The following is a 23,923-nucleotide window of genomic DNA, read 5'->3' on the forward strand; positions in this document are numbered from 1 at the left end:
TGTTGGCTCCGCTAACAACTTTCTCTGGGTGGCCGCATTGTTAATACCGCAAACCAAACGGTCGCGTAACATTTCTGACAAGGTCTCACCATAGTCACAGTACTCCGCAATCCTGCGTAGTCTGGATAGAAAATCGGCAAGGGATTCTCCAGGGGTCCTCTCAGTGGTATTAAACCTGTAACGCTGGACTATCGTGGATGGGGTTGGGTTAAAATGTTGCCCCACTATATTCACAAGTTCATCAAACGTTTTGGTGCCCGGCTCAGCTGGGTACATAAGGCTGGTATACATAAGGCTAATCACCCCAAACGTATGCGGGCCGCAGGCGGTGAGCAATATGACCACCTGGCGCTCGTTTTCGGTGATATTGTTTGCCCGGAAATAGTAACGCATCCGTTGTGTGTACTGGTTCCAGCTTTCCAGCGCAGCATCAAAAACATCCAAACGTCCGTACAGAGGCATGGTATAATAGAAAACAACTTCCAACCTGTATCCAACAAAAATCCGGGGAGGTGGCTTCAGCAGTGTAGACAGCTATTCACTTTAACCTTCGTCGCCAGTTTTGTGAGGGCCACGAAGAATCCAGCACGAGTTTTAAGGATACAAAGTAATAACATTTATTTACAATAACATATATATATAACAGCAGCAGCAACTTCCCTTGCTGCACACTCCTTCTTGCTGGTTCCTAAACTGGCCAGCTTTATTTATACTAGGAGTTTACTAATGGTTTCTCCGCCCCCCCCCCCCTCATTGGGGAAGCTCATACTCCCACAGGATTGTGGGAATGTCATTAGTCCCCAGCCAATGGTAAGTAGGCAGGTTATAACAGTCTCCCCTGTCCCAAAACTGATGCCAGTGTCCCATGAAAAGGAACCCCTCTTTCCCACACCACTCTTTCAGCCACGTGTTAACTTCCCTTATTCTTGCCTCCCTATGCCAAATTGCACGTGGCTCGGGCAGTAATCCGGAGATTATGACCCTTGAGGACCTATGTTGTTGGTACCGACATGGACCACAACAACTGGATCCTCCCCCTCCATCTCCTGTATCCTTTCAAGCCGGTCAGAGATGTCCTGCACCCTAGCACCGGGCAGGCAACATACCATGCGCGACTCTTTATCCTGCTCACAAAGGATACTATCTATCCCCCTGATAATAGAATCCCCGACAACTACAACTTGCCTATTTACCCCCGCCCCCTTGAATGGCCTGAACCATGGTGCCTTGGTCAGCTGACTCATCCTTCCTGCAGCCCTGTTCGCCATCCACACAGGGAGCAAGTGCCTCGTACCTGTTGGGCAGGGTCAATGGCTGAGGCTCCTGAGTTCCTGACTGCTGGTTCCCTTTACCTGCCTGACTTGCAGTCACACCCTGCTGTCCCTGGCCACTGGCAGGATTTAAACTACTTACTCTGACAGGTGTGACTGCCTCCTGAAACACAGTGTCCAGGTAAGTCTCCCCCTCCCGGATATGCCTCAGTGTTTGAAGCTTAGACTCCAGCTCATCAACTCTGAGCCGGAGCTCTTCGAGCAGCCAACACTTAGCAGATGTGGTCGCTGCAGCTCGCAATGGGATCTGCCAGCTCCCACATTAAGCAGCTCAAGCACATCACCTGACCAGCCATCTCTAATTAATTAATTAGTTTCATTTAAGTTTACGAATTTAGCTGTGTTTTTTTTTAATTTGGGGCAGATAGCTATCAACCAATCAGATCACAGCTTCCCTCTGACGTCACTTTTGGGGGAAAAAGTGGACAACAGGAAGTTACCGTTAGGTTTTTATACTCACACAGAGACTGCTCCTCCTCCTCCGAATGGCTCCCGAAACTAGGCCCGAAGAAAGAGAGAGAACAAAACAGTAGGGAAAAAGCACCTTCTCCCACTCTACACCAAATTACCTCACTGCACCAAATTACCAAGTTTCAAATTCCCACTCTGGATGTGTTGTGTCTCTTTGACCTGTGCAACGCTTACTGAGTGCGCTTTCTGTCTGTCTTTTATACAGACTTCAGGATGACTCACACTAAAACTTCAAAGAGAAGAATACAATGTGTACCTTTGTGCCCCTAAACAGGCCTCAGGTGACTGCCAGATAACTGCCTCTCAGCAATTAGGGTGGGGGCAGCTTCAGCCAATCAGACACTAATCTACACTGCACTTTTAACTGAAAAACAGCAGAATTAGATTAACCACTTACCTTTCCTGGTTACCTCACTGCACCAAATTACCAAGTTTCAAATTCCCACTCTGGATGTGTCTTACTCACTCAGGCTGTGTCTCTTTGACCTGCGCAATGCTACAGTTGTCACCAGTGGAAATTCTCCCCTCCCATTCCTCCCACCTCTAATGCTTCCCTCAAAGTTCATCTCATTTTTAAAAAACAATTCAGAACTGCCTTTGTGCCTTTATATTAGAAATATCTCCATCTCACAAGGAATATACAATGAGCAATGTTTTTTATGTCAATAAAAAAGAGCTGAGGTAATTATCTGGCATCAGTATTCAACTGGTGTTTCTTTCTTTTTGGGAATTGAGGTAACGTAAAATGAACAAGGATACATTCTGGCCCCACAATTCTCCAGAGTCTGAAACTGGGCACGATTCATGCAGCGTGAACTCAACACACACCAATCGGAGCAACCCAGGACCCTTCTCACTCGGCCCTCTGACCTCATCATCCTGCTTACAGTAAGCTGCAGATGCCAGTCAGGTGACATGATGCAGCTGTCCACTCACAGCCTGACCAATTGTGTGGTAATTAGAGTAATGAGGAGACTTACTTGCAGGTTCATTCCGTGGCTTGCAATGATCAATTTCGAGCAGTGGGGGGCAACCTGCAGCTCAGGGACCACATGCGGCCCAAGTGAGTTCTGAGTGCGGCCCACAAGACATTTTGCTGACTGTTCCCCATGTGCAGGGTTGCCCACATTCTGCTGATCTCAGTCCGTGTAGTTCTTTTCCCACCGGTATGACTGAAGTGATTGCACAAACAGCAAGAGTAAGTGAAGTGAGGTGCATGCCGATTGCACACAACATTGACTGCGAGAGCGGTGCGCTCCCTCTGCCTCCAAAGTGTAAGTATTTATTTTGATTCTACCATGATAGTTCTATTAATTTATAAATTTATAAACGCCGGTTTAGCTCAGTGGGCTAGACCGCTGGTTTTTAATGCAGAACAAGGCCAGCAGCGCGGGTTCAATTCCCGTACCAGCTTACCCAAACAGGCGCCAGAATGTGGCGACTAGGGGCTTTTCACAGTAACTTCATACTTGTGACAATAAAATATTATTATTATTATTATTATTATTAATAAATGATTGAGCATTTTCCATAACTCGTTATGAAATATTTGACATGTATTAAATGTATTTAATCTTATTCATGGTTAGTGAAGAAGCCTGATTTCAATCCTACGGCTCACTGAGATGAAGGAGGGCCACTCATGCGGCCCACTCACCAGCCTAGTTTGCCCAACACTGTCTTAGAGACTGCCAGCTATGCTGCTGCGTAACCTGTGAAGATAGTCAGAGCCCTCACAGCAAAGTTTAAACAGACTTTGCGAACTAATCAGGAAATAGTACCATCAGCTTCATTTTAATATTGAGGTGAGGCCTCTGATTCAGGCAGTCACCATGGCAATAAAAGAAAAGTCATGCTAAGTTTAGCAGTAGCCCCGGCACAAACTCAAACAGGACACAGCTCTTCCCACTGCTCGATTTGTTATTGTTGCACTTGTTTTAGTATAAAAAATGCAACAATATTGATTCACCCCCAACCTCCCTCAGAATTTTGGTCATCAAGAGGCTAACATTATTATAAAATCTAGTAAAAGTACAGTAAAGTTTTGTTTTCAAAGTTGCCAGACAAAGTTTCTAAGATACTCCCATCAGAAGATCGACGGCAAGTATCGGTAAAACCATCTTCAGATACCTTAAGAAGTCAGTTTGGAGATCACCTGCCAAAGTTTGCGAGCTATCTTCAGAGCTCCCCAAAAAGGACCGGTAGGAATAACGGAAATAAATTATCTTTTAATTTGCATTGCTACACCATATAAATATTGTACACATCTTTATATTAGTTGATAATTCCAGACGTGCAGTTTCTAAAGCAATTAAATATTTCATTATAGCTGAAAAGCACCCTGATGACCCATTGAGTAAATGCACCAGGCCTGTGCTCAGACCAGGAGAGTCGCAGTTTGGCCGCCATACCGGGCAGCAACTGGGGTGTTGGCTGTGGTAATACATTTGGCCGAATTGGATTAAGTAGAGGAAGTATCAATAAGAATATACATTACTATATACATTACTATATACTATATCACGTTACTAATCGCAACGCGATGACCCGTACTAAAACCGCGCATCTGTCGTTGTCCCATGAGGACAGGATTGAGCTATACCGAAATGTCCCTGGTAATCTGCCAATGCTCACTCTCTTGGGCAGCACAGTAGCACAGTGGTTAGCACTGTTGCCTCACAGCTGCAGGGTCTCAGATTCAATTCCCGGCTTGGGTCACTGTCTGTGCGGAGTCTGCACATTCTCCCCATGTCTGCGTGGGTTTCCACCGGGTGCTCCGGTTTCCTCCCACATGTCCACATGTGCTTGTTAGGTGAATTGAACATTCTGAATTCTCCCTCTGTGTATCGAACAGGCGCCGGAGTGTGGCGACTAGGGGATTTTCACAGTAACTTGATTGCATATTATTAGGCTAGCCAAGGATGAATGACCATTTGGGTAAGGGAGGAGAAAGTTGCTGGAGGAACTATATGCCAGAAGGCTCACAGTCTTCAAGAACAAAGTTAGAGTGGTGGGAACAATTGATTAAGGGAAAGGAAAAAGGAAAAGAAAAAAATGGCCAACAAAATAATGGCAAATTATTAATAGATCTTAAAGATTTCCTGTTGGTTTGAGTATTGTGTTACAACCAATATGATCTTTGAATTGCAAGATTACACAAAATACTTAAGGATGGGAAGGGCATTTGACCCATCTTCATCCATCTAAAAAAAAACAATTACTACGTTCTCATTCTTCCTTAAATGATTGCTGAGTTTTCGAACCCAGAAGTCCATTTTGCATGTTGTTGCGTAAAGAACCTTTGATATAGTCCCAAACATACCTTCGTGAATTTGAACCTGCTTTCTTTCTTTACTCTTCCTTTGGCAAAAGTTTCCAACATTTTCTGTTTTTATCTTACTATTGGGTTCAATTGTTACCTCCTGTGATTTGTATTTTATGGTCTCAGTGCGTACCAAAATTCTATTGGCTTTGCGAATCTCTCAACATTCTGGGATAAATGCCATCAATCCCTGGAGAATTATTTATGTCAAGTATCAGCCGGTCTTGCACCTAATTGTCATGTACATTGAAGTCCTGAAATATCCCTTGGTATTCTTTCCAGGGAGACCATATTTTTCCATCCTTCCTTCTGAACTTTTGGAGGACGTCATCATTCAGAATATTCACCATTTTGAGTTCACCCTCACCTTCAAGTTCATTTGCAACTCCAGATTTTTTCAACATTATCCTGCTGCTATTGGGAGTTTTGGGAAAAGTCTTCACAGTTTTGCTCTGCCTCTCAGCTCTGCTTCTTTTTGTCAGTGTCTTTCTTGTCATCATTTAAACCTGAAATCCAAAATGTAAATGTACATGAAATTGTTTACAGTTCATTTGCAAATACAAAATTTTGTGCAAATGGGTAATATTTTCAGTTTGGATTAGCCTTCAAGAGAAAAGTGGCAGCGAATACACATGCAGGCAAAACATTATCAATGTCTTTCTCTCCTGTCTACTCCACCATTTGTATTTCATGCTCATTCAATCAATGAGGAGAAACTGCTGCCTATAGCTGGAACATTAGCAACAAAGGGGATCCCTGTTTTACATGTTATTCCTTAGTCTGGTGAGAAAGAACATTGTATTTTTGGCAAGGGCCTAGTCAGGGACAATCACTTTTCTAATTTTCTGAATTCATTTTGCCTCATGCCCATTGCCGGACGAAGAGATTTGCTGGGTCAGGAAATGAGTGGATATGAATTTAATCCCTTACATTGTGCATGTGAATGTATAGCGACCTTCTCTGGCTGTATAGCTGGAGAAGAGGGGGAACGGAGGGGATCCATCTTGCTAACTCGGCAATCTAGGGACAGGCACACTTTGCCAATATGAAATATCAGATTCAGAGTTCCGAATTTGTGAATTTGAGTGCAGAATCTTGAAGGCAACTTGAACTGCATCATTATGTTGTGCGTCTTTATTCCTTTCTTTTCATTGGATTAGTTTTGCTAATTATATAATGGTGGAAATGACAAAATTCCACTCCTGGTGCAGGGTGCAGAATCAAAGCAGCAGTATTAGCATCCCTCCATTGTCAATATTTAACACAAACATTGAACTTGGCTCAACACTAGCACTGGCCATGGATTCGAGCCCCACTCCAAAGGCTTGAGCATGTAATCTAGGCTGGCATTTCAGTGCAGTCGTAAGGGGGGTTCTGTACTGTCGGGTGGATGCTCTCTTTCAGATGAGACTTTATACAAGACCCTCCCTGGCCTATTAGTTGAATGCAAAATAACTGGTCGTAGTATTTGAAGAAGAGTTGGAGAGATCTCCTGGCAACTGGCCAATATTTATCCCTCAATCAATATTACCAAATAAAATAGAGATTATCTGGTTATTTAGTGGGTTGCTGTTCAAGGGAGCTTGGTTTCCACACGTTTCCTGCCTTGTTTCTCAACATGTCAACAGTATACACACACAAGTTCTTTCCTTAATATTAAACGTTTATCATGCCAAAGGAATTTGCACAATAATTTAATATTCATCTGATTTAACATAATATTGTTTCATAATGTAGAAACTCAGCACCATGCATCAGGTGGGGCTCAGGCTCAATCCATGAGCTATTCTGTGTCTGTTACCTCAGAAGGATAATGGTTAGCAAAGAAGGGTGAAAGTTGGCCCACGTTTCTACTCCTGATTTCTACCTAGCCTGGCCACCACGTGAGCATGTGAGGATGTTAGCTGAGGCTATTGTTGTAGTCTGCCAGTTTTGGTGTTTGCTTTAACATTGCACACCAGTGCAAAGTACCAGAGCACCACTGGTATACCTAAGACAAGTCAGTGGAGGAAGACGATAAAGAAAACTAAACAGAAAGAAAATAACATTGTTTACTTTCTACTTACGGTCAAACTTTAGGGGTGACCAAGGTTTACATTCCTGAGACAGCATTTGTTGAATTTTGGGCCCAGTATAATTTCATGGTGTGTCTACAGTTTTTTTTTAATGCTATTGTAAATGAAGACATGTATTTTCAATAGAATATTGCCACTTACAGAATGTAGCATTCAAGTTAAAGGAATAGTTAATGATACAGTCTTTTTGTCCTTGCAGCGCAATCAACTTTAAAATCATCACTGCCATTTAGTAGATTAAGTTTGCCAATTAACACGCCAGCCTCTAGGAACATGGACAGCCCGAATAAGAATACAATCAGCATGCCAGGAAGTGTCAATCTGAATAAATTGAGTAAATATAGCACTTCTTATTCACGCTCCAGCCAGATCCCGAGCGGGATTGGCAGTCGTGGGACAGTTACACGGATGCCTTCTTTGTCAAAGGTTCTTTCTTCAGCTGGAAGCAAGCCTCTTATTGAGTCTCGTGAAACCATATATGGATTTCTTTCCTTTGATAAAAAGCTAAATGAAATGCTTGCAAAAGTCACGAATGAGGATGTTAAAGGTCAATCAACAAGTACCGAAACACTCAAACCCGCAGAGGTTCTGAGATGCAGGTAATAAAATTGACGACAGCAACCAATATAAAATTTAAAACGAAGCAAGCAAATAAGACGATTTTGGTGCTTCTGCGTTCATCCCCTAACATAAACAGCTTCATCCTCAGGTCCGAATTGTCAAAACTATTGCAATTTTCATACAAACATCTTTTCTTCGTTGCCTTAAAAATATTTGCAAACTCCAGCTTTCTTCCCAATTCCTTCAGTCACTTGAAAGAACTGCAATGACAGCTCCTCAGTATCCGAGTTATCGGGTCTGAAATATTAACAGTTTTTTGCCTTGGTTCTTATGTTTGCAACGGGCATCAACACTTTTTATCAGAGTAAACATTGTTTATGTTGTTCCCCTGGGGACATTGCTCTGGTGCTCACCACAAAAGTTCAAATTTATTGAAACAAGTTTCACAACTTGCCATGTTGCGATTTGCATTAACAACCTCTGACGTATTAGTCCAATAGATCAGCCGCACTACTACAATGATCAAATGTTCAGGTAATATAGAGTATTTTATTTGACCAAAAACATATAAAATACGTATTGTTACTTTTGCAACATGCATTTAGTCTATGCAGTGTAGCATTGTTCAGTTCTACTAAGAGTGCACGTACATATCTTATTCAGATATGTGATTTAATAAAACAGTGAAACAATATATGAATGATACAAGACACAAGTGTAAATGTATCATTGTACTCCTTTTCAGCCAGTATATGCATGGTTAGCACAGTTCAGAAGTTTGCACTCTAGCCCATAATTGAACTCTTCTATACAATTGCAATTCGCCCTTCAACTAGCTTTTCCTTGTTTTTCTTCATATTTGTGGCTGATTATATCAGAGTTATTTTACCTGGAGGGGGGGGGGGATTACTGCTAATTTGTGACAATCTTGCATCAAAGGTATATCAGCACAATGGATGTCCAATGTTAAATGTGTACTATTTATTCTGCACGCTCTTACACCTGAATTTACTAATTGTAAGGGCAGCAGTTTCAGGAAGCATGTGGTGATTGAACAGCATACAGATATACATTCACGTTATGAGTTATTCTTGAATCAGTCTTGAGAAATTAACTCAAGGTTTAGAAGAAAGATACCCTGTGGGTGGAATAGTTGCCATTAACAAAGGCCAGGCGGTGGGTTTTGCAGGAGCAACAAATCGCCCACTCCCACAGCTACCTCACTCCCATCACCCACCCCGCGCCCCCCCCCCCCCCCCCACCCCACACCCCCAGCTTAAATTCAGTCAGCTGTCTTGCAATGATAATAAGCTGGGAGGGGCTTACAATAAAGAGGGCTCCATGTTGGGGGGGAAGGTGCCTGTGATGGACACACAGGGAATCCCCAAAGGAGGCAACCACCTCCTTCCCTCTCGACAGCAGCCCACGCTGTCATAGCTGTTGGGATGACCGCCTTCCTCCACAGGCTGGAAGATGTCAGCAGCGGCAAAATAAGGCCCCGGTTAATTGTTCACTATGGCCCCCTAAAGACACACGGGCAGGTGGGCTGCCGATGCTGTACCTGCAACCTGTAACATGGGACGCGGGTCAGGGGTGGGTGAGAAGGTGTGGGACTGGCTGCCCGCTCTGTTTTACCTCTCCCCCCACCCCGCCCTGCCTTCAAATATGCCAACAGAGACCTGGATAATTTAGGTTCAGGAGTTGAACAGATTATCTGCTGTCAGCTATCAATACACACTGTTAACAATATTTTTCCCCCCCTCAGATATCTGCGACTGTCTCAAAACAACATTTCAACTTTGCTGAAACAATGCGAAGAATCTGGATTACAAGTCGATATCCATCCTCATATGCAAGAGTCGGAAGTCAATGTTGATGGGGTATTTTCACGCTCCTACAGTTCAGATATACTGTAATGCAAAAGAGTCATCATTTTTAATCATCCATACTTATTTTCATTTCTCAGTGCCGCAAACCTCCATCCTTGGCATTTGAGGCACACTTGCTGCCCCCAGGAATTAACTGGGATGAGATGCCACTGTCCAATTTGAGATAATTTCTATTTTATTGCTCTTCTTCAGCTAATATTCATACAATCCCTCAGTTGCTGTGTAACTTGCATGTAAGAAACAAATGTGCTGGTAGAAACTCTGCTGATTATCTATGACTCAAATAAAAATTTCTAGAATTGAGCTTTAGGTTAATCAGTTTCTTGCTGTAAACACTGAGCAACTGTTATTCAAAAACAGATAATGGAACATTTTTTGCCTGCCTATTGGGTAAATATTTAGGATGTGCCAGCTAATGATTCATTAGTATTTCAATCCATTTATTAAATAATTTTTCAAAGCTTAGGGAATGGGGATTATTAAATTTGTTTACTCCGTATGTTTGCTGTCATTGTCTTTTTTTTAATTAGCAGTAGTTCATGTTGCCATGAGACGTAAGTGAATTGTCATCACCTGCCCTTTGGTTGAAGGATGACATCTGCTCAGGGTCCCGGGTCTCTGCCAAGGATGGTCATGTGACTGAACAAGCCGATTCCCCACCCACAGAACATGGGACAGGATGCCCCATGAGGTAGCAGGATACAGAATAAGTAAATAGGAAACATGGGCAGCCATGTCTAGAATACTATCATTTTTAAAGGCACTGTTTTTCTGAGTTGATGCTACGTTAGTGGTGACGGAGAAAGATCCGTGACAATTTTGTTTTAACATTTGGGGCAAGGAAAGGAGGGCACCTGGCTCGCTATTAAACTAAAGATCCGAGTAACTAGCATTCCCAGCTGGTGGTTAAAACGTGCCATCTTCCATACCAGAATTCTCTTGTTTTACAGCAAGCTCAATCTGAGGAGATTGATGGGCCTCATAAAACAAAAAATAAAATAACAAACGCCAGGGATCTCAAACAGTAAATGAAACATTACAAACTCGACAGCACAAACAGACGAGTTAGCATTTCAGGCCCTTCACCATAACTTGAAAAGTTAACCACGTTACTCATACAATTTGAAGATGGAGAACTGCAAGCCCGCAAACACTCTCTGCTAATGTCACTACAGATCACGTGATGCTTAGCCAGCAGGGATGTATTCTCTGATTCATGGAAAATAGGTTTCCATGGCCCATGTTTGCCACAGGCATTTATGCCTTTACATATTCCAAAAAGGTGTTTCATGCCTGTTTGAGGAACCTCTGCAACTTAGGACCAGCTGCATTCAAGAAAACCAGGTCAACATGCAACCCAACAGGCAATCTTGAAAAGGAACGCTGCCAGCCACAGCCAATCAGATAAATGTTGGAAATATATTTACCTGAATGTGCCGTTGTGAGGAGCAGGAGGGCTCCCTCGGACTCCATATTAAAAATATGGAAAATGCAAGGTGCAGGTGAGTCATATTCTAAGAGGGAAAAATTAACGGGCGGGATTCCCCCTTGGTTGACTCTGGAATCGGGATAGGCATTTGGGCAGGCAAACAGTCGTGAGGCCAAAGTTGTGGCCGGCGCCGGGCAGAATGCCATGCTCCGGTGCCTCGACAGTGGTGTCAATGCGTTCTACTCCACACGTGCAGTGAATGCCATCCGCATATCATTAGCGGGCCTGACCCGGTATTCTCCGGGGCTTCCGCGATGCTCCGCCAGGAGGAATTACCTACGGCGAGACTCACTAATGGTTTCAAAGATTGGGAAACAGGCGCCATGGCCAATAAGGGAGAGAGAGGAGATAGGACAGGCAGAGGCACCACCTTGGGCTGCCTGTCCTGCCACTGGCTGCGCGAGAGGGAACGTCTGCCAGACCCAGGAGGGGCAGAGGATGTGAAGGGGGGTGACCAGGGGATGGGCTGTGGGATCGGGGGGGAGTCTTTCCCCCCCCCCCCGGACTGGTGTGTCGAGGCACGGACCACCATTGCCAGGGCCTACAAGGCAGCCATTTTATTGCGCATCTCACTGACCACCCTCCGTGACTCATAGTTTTGCAGAGTGACACCGACCATATGAGTGCTACCACCCCCCAAACCCCACCCCCCACCTCCGCATTTCACCCCCATCTTCCACCCCACCACCTCCGCATTCGACTCCCATCTTTCCACCCTACCAGCTTCCACCCTGCCCCAACCGGCCGCCACCTAAGGGCAATGGCGACTAGGGGCTTTTCACAGTAACGTCATTGAAGCCTACTTGTGACAATAAGCGATTTTCATTTCATTTCATGTCCACAGTAGCCCCTACAGGAGGGCGCAGACAGCAGCCTTCACACTGGCTGCTGCAGCCCTGGGGGATGCACTGAGGCTGTACGAGCAGGAGCTGTAAAAGGAGGACGCTGCAGCAGTGGAGTCTGCCCCAGAGGAACAGGAGGCAGCCGGTGAGGATGGAGAGCCGGCAGCCTATCAGGCCTTGTGTGCACTGGCAGCACCTGTCATTCAAGGACCTGCTGGACCAAGCATGCCGCTGAAGCCTCCGGCTGAGCAGGCGGACAATGCATCATATCTGCCAGATCATGGCGCACCTGGCACCCCAGGAGTATGGGGGAGGATACTCGCTCCCGGTGGCCGTCAAGGTGACGGTCATCCTCAACCTTTACGCCACAGTGTCCTTCCAGGTGCCGAGTGGGGACCTGTCTTGAATCTCACAGACTTCAGTGCACAGTTGCATCCATGCCGTCACGGAGGCCCTATATGTCTGATATGAACCGAGTCCACCAGGATGCCTGGGCAGTGAGGTTCACGGTTGGACTCCTCCAACTGCACTTGTAGACTTGCTGACAACCTGTCATGCAGTCCCTGGCTCTGTGACTGCATCTCCACTGCCGATGGAACCACCCTTTCCAGAAGCCCGAAACCCATCCAGTCGGCAACTAGCCTCTGGGGTTGGCCCACCTTCTGACCGTCCGCCCCCTCGGGGGTTCCTACCTGATATACCGCCGCACATGTGTGGTGAGCACAAGATGGTGCCTCAGGAGCCTCTTCACTAAAGTACCCAAACGCGGTGAGTGTGTCTGGGATGGTGGAGGGTGTTGGAGATAGCCTGGTCGGGAAGTCAGCGCCATTCCTGGACTGGTGCTCCCGTGTGTCCCAGGTGTGACTCGAAGGCTCCCGTTGCTGTCCATTTCCTCTTCCTCACTGCCATCCGCTTGGGGTCGAGGTTGGGGTTTGGGATGGGGACACCATAAGGGCCCACCTCATCACTCAGTGATCTGCAAGACACAAGGCAAGACCAATGATTGGATCGCGGGTAGGGGTGGTGTATGCAGGGTGGGGAGCACGCACACCACCAGCGGGTGGGGTCTGGTCACCCTCCGGGTGGGGGAAGGGGTTATGGGTGCGTGGGACGGAGATTGGTGTTTGGGGCACCACGCTGGCTACTCACCCAAGCCACCCTGAGGAGGTTGTGTAGTTTTTTGCAGCTCTGCTGTCCGGTCCTGGAGGTGGGACACACGGCGCCTGCCACCTGCACCCAGGCCTATGTACGACAGCAGGTGGCAGCCCCCTTCACGCCCTGGGGTACAGGGTGGCCCGCCTCTTCTCCACGGCGTCCAGCTCCGCATCTGAAAACCGGGGTGCCGCTCTCCGTGCTGCCATCTTATTGGCTGAGATGAGTGTGTCTGGGGAGTGGAGTGCTAATATGCGGCTGCAGCTTGTCCGCTTCTCGAGTGTCAATCCCGACTCCGGTGTATCCAACATCATTTTTCATTGGAATCGCTGATTTTCCACGTGGCACCGGTGCTAGCACATTAACAGTTGTGGAATTGCTTCGGGAGTGGCGCCTATTTTGCTGTTGTGGAAGTCCACCAATTCTGTCCCAGCGTCAATTTTGAAACCCGACCAACATTTCAGGTGTGGCACTCTGTTAGGATTGACATTCTTTGTAAATTCAACATATATTATGATCACTATTTTCTTATTTTGGAGCACAACAAAAATAAAGTCAAAGACAAAGATAAAGACAAAGACAACAATTTAAAGAAGGCTGGGTCGACTTAGAGATGAAAAGGACCATTTATGTTTGAGTATAAGGGAATGTCAGGAATGTTTATTTTGTATCAGTGTTTACAGTAGGTAAGAATAAAGCAGTCTCGGAGTACAGGATGAGGATGTGGAAAATGTGATAGTGATTTATGAGGCTGAAGACACATTGAAACATAAGAACATATGAATTAGGAGCAGAAGTAGGCCACTCGGCCCATCAAACCTGCTCCGTCATTCAATAAGACCATGGCTGATCTGAGTGTGTACACAGTTAAAGTGTGATTTCGCTTGGGATAAGGTATTTAATTACAGAGTTGTAGTTTTGAAACCATTTTAGAATGGAGATGGAGGCAATTTTCTGCCTGCGTTCGCCATCAGAGAGAACAGTGACAAGGGTGGAAAATCCGGAGAGAATTGCACTGCCCCCTGGCACCAGTTGGAATTGTGAGGTTGACACTGCCAGGTGCCTAGAAGTGCCAACCTTGCAATGCCAACCTCTGCTAAGGGACAGTGCCAGGTGGCAGTGATGGGACGGGATGACCCTCATGGGAGCGTCTTGGGGGTAGTTTCCAGTCACCTTTGGTGGGTCAGGCACTGAGGCAGGGACTTGCAGGCACGGTGGGGGAGTGGGCAGTGAGGAATGGAACGCCAGTGATTCCGTCCAGAAAATGTAATCACTGCCCTGACAATAACATTGTTTTCTTTCTGTATTTCATTCATGCCCATAGTTACTATTAGGTAACTTTGCTTCGACATAGAATAAAATAACAAAGGAGCCATTATGCAGAACATCATGTAGTTTGACTGGAGGACAGGTCTCCAGCCGTTCACATTAAATTGGAGAGGGATGAAAAGAAAATGAACCTTTTTGCACACACACCATGCTATGCCACTGGGCCAGATTGTCTCCTGTATTCTTTTGCCTAGTTCCGACTGGCAGTCTGATACTTCTGGCATTCGAACGCTGCCAATTCAATGTTTAAATATTTAAAATGATGACTCTATTGCCACCAATGCAAAGTATCGACAGCAAAAAAAAATGCAAAATATTAGAAACATTTAGCAGGTGAGGTCGCAACTGTGGAGTGAGAAACAAAATTGACGTTTCTGTTTCATGAACTTTCATCTCTAAGTCCTGTTGTGGACAAAGGAGGAAAGATAAATGGAAACTCCCAATTTCCATGCCTTACTGTCTGTAATCAATGTGTTTTTCAGAAAGGTGGGCCTGTGTCTTTCTAAGCCGCCATTAGTGGGCGGTCAATGTAAAGAACCAGCAGCACACTTTCATGTGTTTTCAAATAAAGCAGGCATTGAAGGCGGTAGTGAGGGGTGAGGTCATCGCATTTAAGGCGAAGGTGGATAGGGAGGTGCAGGAGGAGGCAGCGGGGGTGATAGAGGACATTTTGGAGGTGGATGGAAGATACGCGCAGGATCAAGAGTCGGGGATATTGAAAATGAATGAAATGAAAATCGCTTATTGGTTTACGGTACTGGAGAAGTTTGGGATTGGGCCTAAATTTGTAGCTTGGGTGAAATTGCTATACAAGGATCTGACAGCATGTGTGCGGACGAATGAGACATAGTCGGACTACTTCCCACTATTGCGGGTAATGAGGCAAGGGTGCCCCTTGGCACACCTCTTGTTCGCATTTGCAATTGAGCCCCTGCCGATTGCGCTGAGGAGTTCAGACTTATGGAGTGGGTAGTGAGGGGGGTGGAGCATAGGATATCTCTGTGCACAGATGACTTACTGCTATACATTACTGCCGGGCTCATCGGTAAGGGACGTAATGGGGTTGCTGGGGAAATTCGGGGCATTTTCAGGGTATAAATTGAATTTAAGGAAGAGTGAGTGTTTTGTCGTGTTTTCTTCAGGTGGGGATGGGTCGGGAGTGGAAGGGTTGCCATTTAGGGTAGCGACAACTCACTTTAGATACTTGGGGGTGCAGGTAGCGCAAGTCTGGGCGCAACTCCGTAAGCTAAATTTCACGAACCAGGGCAGGGAAGGTGAAGGAAGATTTAGGAAGGTGGGATAGTATCCCAGTTGGGTGGAGGCAGTCAAAATTAAGATTTTACCACGGATTCTGTTTTTGTTCCAGTATCTACCGGTCTTTTTGCCAAAGGCATTTTTTTTGATGGGTGGATAGGCTGGTCTCGCCATTTGTGTGGGCAAGGAAAGTTGTGGGGATAAGGAAGGCTGTGCTCCAAAGAGGGCAGCAGTCAGGGGGCTTGGCTCTTCCGAATCTGTTGCACTATTATTGGGCAGCAAATGCGGAGAAAGTGCAGGGCTGGAGGAAAGAGTCAGAGGCTTTGTGGGTGCGCATGGAGGCAGGGTCCTGTAAGGGGTCGGGGCTGTGGGCATCGGCAATGGCGCCGCTAGCCCCAGGGAAGTATTCCGGGAATCCGCTCGTGGTATCCATGCTGAGGATCTGGGGGCAATTCCGGCAGCACTTCTAGTTGAGGACAGGGGCAAGGGTGATGCGGATAAGAGGGAACCATGGGTTTGAGTCAAAGTGGATAGTTGCGAAGTTCCGGGGATGGGAGGAGAAAGGTGTAAAAGAGATGAAGGATCTGTTTCTGGATGGGAGATTTGCAAGTTTGGAGGAGGTAGGAGTGAAGTTTGGGGTCCAGTGGGACGAGTGCTTCAAGTATATGCAGATGCAGCATTCCGCAAGAAAGGCATTCCCGAGTTTCCTGCTGACGCCGTCTTCCTCATTGCTAGAGGAGGTGCTGTCAGTGGAGGGGTTGCAGAGTGGGGTCGTCTCAGCGATTTATGGTAAGATTGGACAAGGGAGGAGAGCAACTGGGAGGAAGAGCTGGGGATGGGGCTGGAAGAAGGATTATGATGTGAAGTGCTGCAAAGGGCCAATGCCTCAACCTTGTGTGCGATGCCGGGCTTGATTCAACCAAAAGAGGTGCACAGGGTGCACTTAATGAAGGCGAGGATGATTTGACTGTTTGAAATTCTGGAGGATCCTTGTGAGCGGTGTGGAATGGACCCAGCCAATGTTCTATGTTCTTGCCCTGCCCGAACTTGGGAGAGTTGTTGGGGGTTGTTTTTTAGCACCATGTCCAAGATTCTACACATGGAATTGGAGCCTGGTCCCGCAGAGTATATTCGGGGTGCCAGATCTGCCGGAGTTGAGGACGGGTGCGGGGGCAGATGTTTAAGCCTTTGCCTCGTTGATTGCTCGCAGGCAGGTCCAGTTGGCGTGGAGGTCAGCTTCTCCCTCCTGTGCCTCGGCATGGCAGGGGGACCTGTTGGAGTTTTTGTCCTTGGTAAAATTGAAATTAGCCCCGAGAGGAGCAGATAAGGGGTTCCACCAGGGTGGGGGGGTTGTTCATTTTACATTCTGGATGCCTAGTTGTGCCAAAGGGTTGAGGGGAGGGGGCGAGATGGTGGGAGGCAGGACGGTGGGGGGTGTCGAGTACTGTTGGTGTAAAAGTGTTAAAATGTTGAATAAAAATATTTTTCAAAGAGAAGCAGATTATTTACTGACACACTCACCCCAAGTCTAAACGGCATGTCAATTACTCACCACTCACTCACACACACAGAAATGAGCAAAATACAGTTAAAGAGAATAAAGCACTGTGTGTTACATTTGTAAACAAAAGAATAGTTCCTAATTCACCTGTTCAGCTCATTGTAGGAAAACAGTCTTTGCGGGTCTGGTGAAAATGGAAGATCTTTCCACTCCTAAATTGTACTTTAAATGAGTTCAGATTGCGAGAGACAGATTATTGCAGGGTTCCCTTGAAGAGTTGAATGCCGCAGGTCATGAGGTTAGGCACTTGTGGCTTTTGTATCAGGAAGTCCAATTTCTTTTCAGTAGACTTGGATTTAGGATTCAGGCTAGGAGACGTTTTATGAGTTTAGAACTCCAGGTTATTAAAAGTCAAAGACAGCAAGCTTTTTGCCGCAGTTATTGTCTTTTTTAGTGTTTTCTGCAGATGGTCCAGATGTTTTCTGGATCTTTACATCAAAACCTGTTATCTCTAGCCAGTTTCAGTCCCTTGATCAATACTGGTACGGTCTAATGAGAATGTGTGAAATTCAACGATATCATTACATAATATAGATGATGGTCTTTCATATTTAACTTGTGGATAACAGCTCTCATCAGATGTCTTTTGTAAAATTGAAAACTGGGAGACATGGAGCTCACATGTCCACGGATGCAATGTTTGGAGTCAACTTGGAACAATTCACGCAGCACGGTGGCACAGTGGGTTAGCCTTGCAGCCTCACGGTGCCAAGGTCCCAGGTTCGATCCCGGCTCTGGGTCACTGCCCGTGTGGAGTTTGCACATTCTCCCCGTGTTTGCGTGGGTTTCGCCCCCAGAACCCAAAAATGTGCAGGCTAGGTGGATTGGCCACACTAAATTGTCCCTTAATTGGAAAAAAAATGAATTGGGTACACTAAAATTATTTTAAAAAACAAAACAAAATTTGGAACAATGGCAGGCGTGAATGCTGTCTAGGCATGTCCACACAAGCGGACATCCCCCACCCAGGATGACTCAATTAAGACCTTTCTGAAAGCTTGAGATAGTCTTGAAGTCGCAACAGTCACCTTACCTTGTGTGTGTCCATTTTTGAAAATAAAAGACAGTTCCAGAGGTGTCCAGAGGAATACAGTCCATGTTTGAAGTTATTAATAGAACACACCTTTGTTGTGTTGGGTGTTCTGGTTCACAAACAAGCCAACCATGCTGGAAGTGGTGTAACGCTATTTTATTAACTGTTCAACTATGCTAACATACTGTAAACATGGGTATAAGCAAGACCAGCTTAACTGTGGACCCTTTCCTATCACTAGCTATGGTGAGGCACTCAGCACATGGTGAATGTCTGTGATGCAGGCTGTGAGCTCTGTGCTCTGAGCTGGCTGCTGCTAGAATGAGCGGGAACTCTCCTGTCCCCTGTCTTTATAGTGCTTGTGCTCTCACTGGTGATTGGCTGCGGTGTTATGTATGCTAGTTGGTCCTACTGCATGTCCATCAGTGTGTGTATGTGATTGCACCATAATGTACTGATGTATATTATGACAACCTTCACTCAGCATAACAGTCAGAAGTTTATGGGTTCAAGTCCCACTCCAGCACTTGAGCCCACAAATCAAATATTGAAGAAGTGTTACACCTTTGAAGGTGCTGACTTTCAGATGATACACCAACTGAATCCTGTCTGCCCTCTCACGCTTACGTACAAGATTCTGTGGCACCATTTGATAAGAAGAGCTGGGGAGTTATTCCCAGTATACTGGCCAATATTTATACTTCAATAAACATCACAAAAAAACATTTATCTGACCATTACCGCATTTCTGTTTGTGGGAGCTTGCTGTGCGTAATTTATGCTGCATTTCTTACAACAGTGATTACACTTTTGAGAGTATTTATTTGACTATAAAATGCTTTGTGACGCCCTGTGGTTGTGAAAAGTGCCACTTCTATGCAAGTCTTTGCTTTTTTTCTTACAAGACTGGGAGACAAATAAAAACATTTTGTAATTGCAGCACAAAACAATGGAGTCAAGAGCAAAAACGTGCACCACTTAGTGCTTTTGAAAGCAGTAAAAAAATCCCAAGGTGCTTCCGAGGAGCCTAATCAGACGTTGCTTTCATCAAATGCTTTGTTTCAGAAAACTGGCCTTTTGTATCAACACATTGCCAAGGCTTTAGCACCAGCTAGTGGAGGAAAATTTTAGTTCAAAAGATTGTGGGGATGCAATTTGCCTTAAAACCATTTATCCACAATTGCAAAGTGCAGCGTACAATGTTTGAAGTGAACCCCTTTCCCATTTATTTACTTAAAGCAGCAGATGCCAGCAAAACGCTGCAGGCCAACTTGAACCTAACTTTAGCTTTGTACAGTTATCCTGGCTTTCTTGCATTTTGTTTTCAGTCGGATTTTGCAGTCACAGCTTTACCACTCGCCCACCAAAGGGCAAACGTCTTCCTTTCAGGATTGAAAACATGGTAGATGCAAACACTCAGATGCTGCTCTGCATGAGAGGAACATTGTGGAAATGCAGATTGTAATGGTAAATACATAGGAGTTACGTACAAAACACAATGCAGGGACAAACTGAAATCACTACATCTCTTGCAGTGATTTCAATTTGTGCCATCGCTTGCAAAATAATAAAATGGCACAAATTGTCAATAGAATTCCTACAGTGCAAAAGGAGGCCATTCGGCACATCGGGTCTGCACCAACCCTCTGAAAGAGCACCCTACCTAGGCCGACTCCCCTGCCCTATCCCCGTAACCCCACCTAACCTTTACATCTTTGGACTAAGGGGCATTTCTTAATATATTGCAGTGGGAGGTATTGAACACACTTCTAACTTTGCACTTTTTAGCACATCATAAAGCAAGACCACCCACTTGACTTTTCTAAATGAAGTCCTCCCTGTAATAATTGTCTTAGTCGGTGATTCATCAGCACGAGATATTCTTTTAAAGCTAAGTGCAATGTTGGGCCAGAACTTTTGATCTCAGGATGATCGTACCCCACAAGCTTCACTGACGCACTCCTTGGAAGTATTTGTACACTGACTACACAAGAATTGCCTGACTCCCCACTGGACTACCCCTCTTCCCCCTTCCGACGACTTGATAAGCCCCTCAACTCCCCTCCAACCCGACTGACCCCCGGCCTGACTACACCCCAACACCCGAACACTCCCCCAACCTGATCACCCCCGACCCTCCTATCCCTCGCCTCCAGGATGCAGTATCCCGCCCAGCGGCTTGGACGTAAGAGAGAAGGGGAGAGGGAGTGGTACTACTCCTTTGACAGGTTTCCTCCAGACAACTGCTCAGCAGCTTGCATGTTGTAATAACATAAGGGGCAGGATTCTCCACTCCCACGCCGAAGTGGCCGCGCCGTTGTGAACGCCGTCGAGGTTCACGAAGGCGCAGAACGGCCCCGGTCCCGACCGATTCAGGCCCTGACAATGGGCCAGGATCGGGGCCGCGTCATCTACACGCGCCAGGCCTTGTCGCCCGCGTAAAAGCGGCGCTGCATAGATGACGCGGCCGGCGCGCATAACGGGCGTAATCCGCGCATGTGTGGTTGTCGTCCTCTCTAAATCCGCCCCACAAGAAGATGGGGGACGGATCTTGCGGGGCTGCGGAAGGAAGGAGGTCCTCCTTCAGAGAGGATGGCCCGACGATCGGTGGGCACCGATCGCGGGCCACCCCACATTCCAGGTGAAGCCCGGTACAGGATCCCCCCTCGCCCCTGCACAGGCCGCCCCCCCAGCGTTCACGCACCGCCCACGACTGCAGCGACCATGTGTGGACGGCGCCGGGGGGAACCCACCGTTTTGGCCTGGCCCCTCGGCCCATCCGGGCCTCAGAATAGCTGGGGTGCCGGAGAATCGCCATTTTGGGTGTCTCCGGCGATTCTCCGGCCCGCGAAACCCGACCGGGCTGTTCCCGCCGCTTGGGAGAATCGCGGGAGGGCGTTGGACCGGCGTCCCCGGAAATTTTTGCGGCCCAGGCGATTCTCCCAACCGGCGTGGGAGTGGAGAATCGCGCCCAAGATATCAAAAATAGTTATTCTAGTCACATGACAGCTCTCTCCCCATAATGATTTCAGAAAGTATTTGCTTAGCTCACGTCCGGAAATACGGTGACTATTTATTTTTGGCTGAGGTGAATTGATTCTGTAATGAGCCAGCCATTAAACAAAGAACAAAGAAAAGTATAGCACAGGAACAGGCACTACGGCCCTCCAAGCCCGTGCCGACCATGCTGCCCAACTAAACTACAATCTTCTACACTTCCTGGGTCCGTATCCCTCGATTCCCATCCTATTCATGTATATGAATGATTCATTATCCATCTTGATGAGATATGTAAAACACCTTTCCATATATCTATTGTTCTGTTTGACTTTCTCTCTCTGCTTGACAGGTAGCTTTATAGAAATGCAAATATGAGATCACTCTCACTTCACCTCTCGGGTTCAGCTCATTTGTTCATATTTAGATCAAGGCTGTAATGAGGTCAGGAGCTGAGTGTCCCTGGGGGAACCCAACTAAGCATCAGTCAGCAGGTTATTGCTGAAGAAGTGCTGCCTGATAGCACTGTTGATGACGCTTCCATCACTTTGCTGCTGATCGAGAGTAGACCGATGGTGTGGTAATTGGCTGGGTTGGATTTGCCCTGCTTTCTGTGTGCAGGACATATCTGGGCAATTTTCCAAAGCGTCGTAGCTGTACTGGAACAGTTTGACCAGTCCTGGAGCACTGGTCTTCAATACTATTGCCAGAATATTGTCAGGACCCATAGCCTCGGCAGTATCCAGTGCCTTCAGCTGTTTCCTGCTATCACATGGAGTGAATGGAATTGGCTGAAAAATGGGATGTTCAGGACCTTAGGAGGAGGCCATGATTGGTCATCCATTTAACACTTCTGGCTGAAGATGGTTTAAAATGCTTCCGCTTTCTCTTTTGCACAGATGTGTTGGGATCGCCATCTTGAGGATGGAGATATTTGTGGATCTTCCTCCTCCTGTTTGTTGTTTAGTTGTTCGCTACCATTCATGATGAATGTGGCAGGACTGCAGTGCTCTGATCTGTTCAGTTGGCTGTGGGGTGATTTAGCTCTGTCTATTGCGTACAGCTTCCATTCTTTGGCATGCAAATAGTGCTGTATTGTAGCTTAATGATTGAAACCTCATTTTTATGTTCGCCTGGAGCTGCTCCTTGTAGTTGAGTACAACTCTGCTGCTGATGGCCACAGCACCTCATGGATGCCCAGTCTCGAGTTGCTTGACCAGTTCAAAATCTCTTCTCATGGGCAATCCCTCAGCATCGAGGATGACTTGCTTCCACTCCAGGGAGGTGAGTTTTCCGGTGGATGAGTAGTCCAATCCTGGATACGTAGTCTCTGCCACTTGAATGGCAGGTTGTACTTGATTAGGTGGGTGGGTGGGATGCTCCGGATTCTGCGCTCTTTCCACTTTTTACACTTGGTCTCCACATGCTCCAACCTATGACGCTCGAGGTGATTGCCGCCTTCGCAGATGATTTTTCTCCAGTTTGTTCACCGGGGATGTTACATTTATTTAGGGGAGCTTTCAGGGTGTCCGTGCAGCATTTCCTTTCTCCTCCTAATGATCGCTTGCCATTGCGGAGCTCGAAGTAGAGCACTGGTTTTGGGAGTCTTGTGTTGGGCATGCGGGCAATGTGGCCCACCCACCGCAGCTGGTCGAGCACGACCGGTGCCTCGATGTTGAGGGTATTGACCTGGGAGAGGGCGGTCATGTTGGTACGCCCATCCTGCCAGTGGACTTGCAGGATTTTGCAGAGGCAGCATTCGGAATCTATCCCATTTAGCAGTGATAGTACCACACAACACAATGGGGGGGGTATCCTCAGTGTGCAGATGGGACTTCATCTCCACAAGGACTGCATAGTGCTCACTCCTAGCAATATTGTCCTGGATAGAGGCATCTGACAGGTAGATTGGTGAGGATGAGGTCAAGTTTTTTTTCTCTTTTTTTGTTTCCTCACCACCTAACCGCTATGTTCTTTAGTTGTTTAGGACTTGGCCAACTTGGGTCAGTACTGGTACTGCCAAGTCACTCTTGGTGATGGGCACTGAAGTCCCCCATCCAGAGTACATTCTGTGCCCTTGCCACCCTCAGTGCTTCTGCTGGTTGGTGTTTAACATGGAGGAACACTGATACATCAGCTAGAGGGAGACGGTACGCGGACATCAGTAAGAGTCTTCATTGTCCACGTTTAACCTGATCCCTGAGATTTCAAAGTCAATACTGCAGACTCCCAGACTGTATACCACTGTGCTGCCACCTCCAGTCTTGGTGGTATATGGGACATTGTCTGTAAAGTATGATTCCGTGAGTATGACTGCCAAGTTTAACTAGTCTCTGGAACAGCTCTCTCAACTTTGTCTCAAGCCGCCAAATGTTAGTAAGGATGACTTTTCAAGGCAGCAAGGTGGCGCAGTGGGTTAGCCCTGCTGCCTCAAGGCACCGAGGTCCCAGTTTCGATCCCGGCTCTGGGTCACTGGCCGTGTAGAGTTTGCACATTCTCCCCGTGTTTGCATGGGTTTCATCCCCACAACCCAAAGATGTGCAAGGTAAGTGGATTGGCCACGCTAAATTGGCCCTTAATTGGAAAAAATTAATTGGACACTCTAAAAACATTTTTT

At 46.5% G+C, this 23,923-nt stretch overlaps 1 protein-coding gene across 1 annotated transcript in view; it reads left to right on the plus strand.

The window, feature by feature from the left end:
• Positions 1-9,952, plus strand: part of LOC140384821 (uncharacterized) — a 63,634-nt gene extending 53,682 nt beyond the window's left edge. The window contains exons 3-5 of the mRNA XM_072466792.1: positions 3,859-4,003; positions 7,399-7,798; positions 9,526-9,952. Coding sequence (XP_072322893.1) covers positions 3,859-4,003; positions 7,399-7,798; positions 9,526-9,676 — 696 coding nt within the window. The 3' untranslated portion in view covers positions 9,677-9,952. The remainder of the gene's footprint in view (positions 1-3,858; positions 4,004-7,398; positions 7,799-9,525) is intronic.
• Positions 9,953-23,923: the final 13,971 nt, after the last annotated feature.

The sequence above is a fragment of the Scyliorhinus torazame genome, chromosome 10 (assembly GCF_047496885.1).
Source record: "Scyliorhinus torazame isolate Kashiwa2021f chromosome 10, sScyTor2.1, whole genome shotgun sequence".
NCBI classification, from domain to species: Eukaryota; Metazoa; Chordata; class Chondrichthyes; order Carcharhiniformes; family Scyliorhinidae; genus Scyliorhinus; species Scyliorhinus torazame.